Source organism: Guillardia theta (assembly GCF_000315625.1).
Source record: "Guillardia theta CCMP2712 unplaced genomic scaffold GUITHscaffold_387, whole genome shotgun sequence".
In the NCBI taxonomy this organism is placed as follows: domain Eukaryota; class Cryptophyceae; order Pyrenomonadales; family Geminigeraceae; genus Guillardia; species Guillardia theta.
Window position 1 is genome coordinate 1 of NW_005434295.1, and position 6932 is coordinate 6932.

At 56.9% G+C, this 6932-nt stretch overlaps 1 protein-coding gene across 1 annotated transcript in view; it reads right to left on the minus strand.

Annotated features, from left to right (window-relative positions):
* Window positions 1–5347: 5347 nt before the first annotated feature.
* The window catches only part of GUITHDRAFT_122633 (hypothetical protein), a gene marked incomplete at both ends in the record, with an annotated part of 1930 nt that continues 345 nt past the window's right edge, over window positions 5348–6932 (minus strand). The window contains 6 exons of the mRNA XM_005818084.1: window positions 5348–5482; window positions 5730–5852; window positions 6281–6353; window positions 6501–6562; window positions 6608–6700; window positions 6752–6792. Coding sequence (XP_005818141.1) covers window positions 5348–5482; window positions 5730–5852; window positions 6281–6353; window positions 6501–6562; window positions 6608–6700; window positions 6752–6792 — 527 coding nt within the window. The remainder of the gene's footprint in view (window positions 5483–5729; window positions 5853–6280; window positions 6354–6500; window positions 6563–6607; window positions 6701–6751; window positions 6793–6932) is intronic.

The window sequence follows — 6932 nt, forward strand, 5'->3', positions numbered from 1 at the left end:
CCTTCTCCTCTCCCTACTCTCTCTCCTCTCTCCTTCCTCTTCCCTCCCTCCCTCCCTCCCTCCCTTCCTCCTCTCCCTCGTCCTCTCCCTCGTCCTCTCCTCTCCTCTCCTCTCCTCTCCTTCTCCTCCCTCTTCTCCTCTCCCTCTTCTCCCTCCCTCCTGTCTCTCCTTCCCTTGCTAGAGCGAATTGAAGCCATCACATGGTGGGACAAGAAAGACAGCACGCACATCAACTAAATTTTGATCGCTGCCTTTCATATTTGACTAATAAATTTACTCGGAAAAACGCAGAGAAAGAGGAAAGGACAGGAGGTTCAAGGAGGAGACTCTTGTCCGAGCCTGACTGACAGCAGGCTGGTAATGTGGGGCATCAGAAGTCGACTGGCATAGTTGAGGTGGTAGGCAACAAGTCATGAACGATGTATGAGACTTGTATGAGACTTCAGGCTCTGCGAGCCACGAGCAATCGATCGCCTCATGTTTGCATGATCAAGACCGAGCTGATCATTTACGTGAGGCTTGATAAGCTGACGCGCAGATAATCCATTATCTGAGCCTCCTTTGACACTAGTGTTTACTTCCAACCTCTACAATTGTATTCCCTGCCTTATTCCCCGTCCCCTCTGCCCTGTGTTTACTTCCATTCGAAGCTGACCATCTTCACCTGCGAGTTTCTACCTCTTAAGCCCCCAGACTCTTCTCCTGTCAGAATCGAGTCTCTCATTCCCTCCTGCACTCTCGCCTATGTCAACCTCTACAGTTGTATTCCCAGCCTTATTCCCTCGCTCCCTCGCTCTCTTTTCGTTCCCTCGCTCGGTTGGTCGCTCCCTCCCTTCCTCACTCGCTCGGTTCCTCCCTCCCTTGTACCTTTGCTCCCTTGCTTGCTCGGTTGATCGCTCCTTCCCTTCATCGAAGGCACACAGTCCGTCCGTCAATCAGTTAGTCAGGCAGGCAGGCAGGCAGGCAGGCAGGCAGTCAGTCAGCGAGGCAGCGAGGCTGCCAGGCAGATAGTTTCAACGAAGGTCGCTTGTACAAGGAATGATCTTTAAGGTTCACTGATGATGGTCCTTGTACAAAGCTAGAGAAAAGTCAGCCCTTGCATTGGACTGGACTTGTGTATCTGAAAGAAATAAGACATGCTTCTGAGAAATATGAACTCTAATTAATGTTCTCTTCTCACCTCATTTTCTTTATCACATTCATCGAGTATCACAGTTGGGTACATTTCACTGATCTACAACCTTCAGGTGCCCCAGCAACGAGGCCTTGAGCAATCGCTGTAGACGACAACCATCCGTACACCTTCAGGGCTGAGACAGGTGTCGAACACTGTCAGGCACTGACACATTCTACTACCTACAAGCTAGAGACAAAGACAGAAAGACACAAACACCAAGGCAGAAAGCAAGTATTTTTGCCGGTCACCAGCCTGCTGGCATGGAGGATCTTCAACAACCGTCGCTTCCCCTTCTGTCTCCTCCCTCACTCTCACCTCCTCACCATCCCCACTCGCTCTCCCGTCCCCTCTGCCCTCCTCCGGCTCTCCCGCTGGAAGTGCTTCTGCGCGTGCGACCGCACCTGCGCCGCCGATCGCGTCCCTAGCGCCTCTGCGATCCGCCTCGCGACTCCCAGCCCCAGCCCGCTGTAGAGCATGCCTCCCGCGTGGACGGGCCGGGAGCTGACGGGGCTGTACTTGACCATGAGGTCGAGGAAGGCGGCGTGCTCCTCGTCGCTCCATGGGCGCCGGGTATCCTGCTTGCGAGGACGGGGGAGGGAGGTCGTCGGGAGGAAGGGAGAGGCAGGGGCGAGAGGGGTCTGAGGACTGGTCGGGAGGTCCTCAAGGGGGAAGAGGGGAAGGGAGCAGTCAAGGTCAGGGTCGAGGAAGGCAGGGTCGGAGGGAGGGGAGAGGAGGAGGAGGAGATCAGGGAGGGATGGGGGCAGGGAGGCGTCGATATCAGAGAGGAAGAGAGGGAGCCAGGAGGGCGAGGAGGGAGAGAAGGAGGAGGAGGAGGAGGAGGAGGGGAAGGAGGAGCAGTTTTGCGAGAGGTGGGAGGAGGCGAGGTGGGGGGGGACATGGCAGCAAGTGGTGCGAGGGAGCAACCAAAGGACAGTACAAATCTCATTTTACTCCAAAGCGCGTCGGTTCGGAGCGTCCTGTGGCTGTTTTGGAAGTGTCTGGGGGGTGGGGGTGAGGGTGAGGGGGTGGTCTTGTGGACGGGGTCGTCCTGAAAACAATCGAAGTACGGAGAGGGGGGGCAGAGAGTCGCTGAGCCAGTAGGGAGGGAGGGGAGGGAGGGAGGGAGAGAACAGGGGGGAGGGGGGGTACGTGGGGGAGGAGGGGAGGGGGTACTGCCCCAGGGGTCAGGGGAGGTTCATATCTCATTTCAGGCACCAGTCGGAGGTCATCGACTGTTGAAGCGCGTCGGTTCAGATCGCAACGGTTCGGGCAACTGCGTCCTGTGACTGTTTGGAAGTGTGGGGGGTGGGTGGGGTTCTTGATTTTTACAGGAAATCTTGTCTGAGCGATGCCGGCAGCATCGTCAACTGACGGACATCCGTTTCTCCAACAAGCTCACATCGCCTGTCCCAGCATCATCTGCTCTCACGGGGGGAGTCAGAAAGGTACTGCCAGCCGTCGTCGAAGATTGCTCCGTAAGCTTGTAAGGCGAGCATGGCTGGCTGACGCTAGCCATACCCTACCCGACCGCAGAGCACGCACATTGCCTGCCAGACCGCCAGGGCCTTGCAAGCTTGTCTGTGCTTGTGCCTCGAATCCTGCTCGAAGTCCTAGTCTACAACGCACCTCCCCCAGTACTGGAAGCACTCTCCTCTCTTTCCCGTCTTATCTGAGAGCGAGATTGGGGTGTAGACATCGCTGTAACAGACAAACGTCCGCATGCTCGCAGCTGCTTCAGCAACCCCTCAAGTACGCTCGGACGAGTCAAAGCTTCCTGCCTTTGATTACAAAACCGTAAACGATGCTGTAGCCCCCTACTCCACCTGGCTCATCGCAAGCTGCTTCTCCTCCTGCCGGGGCTCTTCAGCTCCTCCTCGCCATCGTCACTCGCTCCCCCGTCCCCTCCGCCCTCCTCCGGCTCTCCCGCTGGAAGTGCTTCTGCGCATGCGACCGCACCTGCGCCGCCGATCGCGTCCCTAGCGCCTCTGCGATCCGCCTCGCGACTCCCAGCCCCAGCCCGCTGTAGAGCATGCCTCCCGCGTGGACGGGCCGGGAGCTGACGGGGCTGTACTTGACCATGAGGTCGAGGAAGGCGGCGTGCTCCTCGTCGCTCCATGGGCGCCGGGTATCCTGCTTGCGAGGACAGGGAGAGGCAGGGGCGAGAGGGGTCTGAGGACTGGTCGGGAGGTCCTCAAGGGGCAGGAGGGGGAGGGAGCAGTCAAGGTCAGGGTCGAGGAAGGCAGGGTCGGAGGGAGGGGAGAGGAGGAGGAGGAGATCAGGGAGGGAAGGGGGGAGGGAGGCGTCGATATCAGAGAGAAAGAGGGGGAGCCAGGGGGGCGAAGAGGGAGAGGGGAAGGAGGTCGGGCAGGTACAGGGCTGAGAGGAGGGAGAGGAGGGAGAGGGAGAGGGAGGAAGAGGAGAGGGGGATACATCTGAAGATGCCGATGGAGGGGGGACATGGCAGGGGTCTGTTAGGGAAGGCTGCAGCTCTTTTTATTGGTATCGCTGCTCGACTAGACCTTCTTTATGCTGCCAATACGAGGGTGGTGAGAAATATCCTGTCGCATGTTTTTTTGGCTGGCTGGGAGGCGAAAAGGAGTGTTTTCACTCTTGATTGGAGAACCACCCCTCCGGAGGCCATTTATCTCAGTTACACGGGTGGTGACAAATATCTTGTCACGAGGCCCCGGGCCGGGTGATCACGGACCATAGTCATGTGACGAACCAAATTGGTTGAACGCCAGCAGAAGACTGCCACAAACTGCAACGTTTCGGAGTTGTGCGTGTGTGTCATCCGCCTGGGAGATGACAGGATGGGCGCCTGATGTATCCTGCTCCAGCACCACCCTCCTCCATTTATCTTACCGCTCCCTTGCTCCGTGACGAGATCTTGTTGCTGTCCCTCTGCCGTCCTGGGCCTTCTCCTTCCCCCAGGAGCTTTCCCTCCTTCTCTCTCACTCAGATCCTCCTACTCCTACCTCCTACCTCTTACTTCTCCTACCCCTCCTTCTCCTCCTGCCTGCAGCACCTCCTCCTACCGCCTAACTCCTCCTCCTCCTACCTTCTACTCCTACCTCCTACCTCCTACTCCTCCTACTCCTTCCTCCTTCTACCTCCTCCTACCTCCTCTGTCTCTGCCGCCCTTCCCATCGACTTGCTCTCGAGCCCCTCCCTCCTCCAGACAGCAGCAGCATCTTCTCAATGGCCTCCTCGGGCATCACAGCCAGCGATAGTCAGTACCCCTTCTCCTCTCACTCAAGCCGTCCGCTCTGCAGCGTCCTCCAGCTCTCTCCCTGCTCCCGCTCCATCTCCTGCCTCGGACGGGCCGAGCCGGCAAGCGCCTACTGGCATGTGCTGGCAGCGACAGGGAGGACGATGGGCTGCCGGTCGATCGACAGGACGGGGAACTACGTGACGGAGGAAGGAGGCGGGAGCTGGAGGAAGGAGGGGGGGTACTGGATAGTCCAGAGGGGAGGAGAGGGTAGGGTATTTTGAGATTGAATGAAGTAGAAGATCAATCAAGTGGGAGCTACAAGTATTGGATACGGTTGCAGAGAAAGCATTGCTAGTTGTCGTATCTTGCACTCGTTGTTGTCGGAGGATCCGCTCATGACATCCGAGCACAACGCGACGTTGTAGTCTCCCCATGGTGTTCCAATCAAACATGGGAGGGTGAAGACTGTAAGATCGGATGCGCTTGCTCTACAGTCCTGCTGTCCTGTAACAAGTGAAAATATCAGCTCAAACTCTTCGTCATCGCCGGGAATTTCATCGAATCCATAGACAAAAAGACGCAACAGCGCCGGGCTGTTTCCTCATACTGGTGACCGGCCTCGGGCCTCTCGGCCCATCGGAGGCTGCCGAAGGTCCAACTGACAGCTCAGGGGATACAGCGCTGAAGAGAAGGGAAGCGTGACGAGTCGGAGAGGGCGGAGGGTGAGTTTGAAACATCTTCTACTTACACCTTAAAGTCATTCACAACATGCGCTAGCATGATTATTAGAACAGCAGCAGTACACAGAAGACCTCCCTCCTCCTTCCTCTCGCTCTGTCCGTTTCCTCCACCTCCCTCCTTCCTTGTTCCCCTCGCTCTGTATCCCTTTCCTCCCTCCTCCTTCTCCTCCTTCTCCTCCTCACTGAGAGTCTGGCCAGCTGCGGCTGCTAGACTCCTCATGTCGGCGAGCTCGCTTGCATGAAGTACTGACTTAGATCATCCACAATCGCTACGTTTCCTCCTCCTCCTCCTCCTCGCCCAGCAGGAGCCGAGGAGAGCGAGCTTACGTTGTACGGCGTCTTGACGACGACCTGGATAATTAACAGTGACGAGACGACAAGAAGAGCCCGAGAAGAGAAACGAAGACGGAGCAGGGGAGCGGGGGAGGAGGAAGCAGGAGGAGGGAAGGTAGCAGGAGGGAGTGAGATGGAGCAGTAGAAAGAAGGGTAGCAGGAGGGAGTGAGATGGAGCAGTAGAAAGAAGAGTAGCAGGAGGGAGTGAGATGGAGCAGTAGAAAGAAGAGTAGCAGGAGGCATCAGAAGCGATTGAGAAACTCACTAGGTTGGGGATGAAGGGCTTGAGGGACTCGAGAACGACGGCGGAGCTCTCTACATGCAGCATTGGCTCGATCTGACGAACCATGGCAGCTCTACCGAGCTCAGTCTCGCAGAAGAGAACTTTCTGCGAGCAGTAGGTCAACGGTGACCAAACGGGAAGGCGGGAAGGGAGAGGGGGGAGACGGGAGGAGACGGGAGGAGAGGAGAGGAGAGGAGAGGAGAGAGGGGAGGGGATGGGATTAGAGGAGAGGAGAGGAGAGGAGAGGTGAAAAGAGGATAGGTAAGGAGAGGGGAGGGGAGGGGAGGGGAGGGGACTAGAGGAGAGGAGGGGAAGGGGGACTAGGGGAAGGGGGGGGGGGGAGAGAATCCACAAGTGCGATGAGAAAGGAAAATGGGGTCAAGGAGACAGAAGAATGGAGCACAGAGAGGGGTACGATGATAGCAAGGGAGGGATATCGAACAAATTTGAACAGACGTACATGGAGAGGAAGGAAACTAGAGACTGGGGGGACAGCGGGGGGGGGGGAGCAGAGGGGGGAGAGAGGATCTTACATGCGGGCTCAAGCCAGCATCGAAGACTCCCGCCTGCTCTAGAGCATCGACAACTTTGTTCTCAACTTCATCACTGGAAGCATAAGAGTGACTGCTGGCAGGGCAGAAGGAATGTGCAGCTAACAGCTGACAACACTCCGATAACAACATCAACAAGTACACAACGATATAGAACCAACCTCAACAACAAGTTCACAAGAACGTAGCCATGAAGCGTCACCTGGTGACCTGCGTGATGACGTAGAGATCACACGTCCTTGCCATCTCCAGCAGAATGGCGAGCTGCGGGCCAAATGAGGAGGGAAGGAAGAAGTAGAATGGCAAGACCGAAGACCCTTTCAGGGCGATGCTGTTCCTCTCAGCACTTGCTGCTGCGGCTGCGGCTGCGGCTGCGGTGAGGTCGTCTCCTTCGAAAATTGTCTGTTCATTCGGAATCAGAGAGTCAGGGAGGAGGAGGAGGAGGAGTAGCACGTCATTCGTGACGACTGTCAGCTGATAGCCAACGGGGATTTCTGGAGGGTGCAAGTCAGGCAAAAGGGAATTATAGAGAGTGAGGAGGGGATAGGGATAATCTCTGGGTGAGAAAGAGGCTGGGAAGTGGGAAACGAGGAGGAGGATGGATGGAGGAGGAGGAGGAGATGGTGGTGGTGGT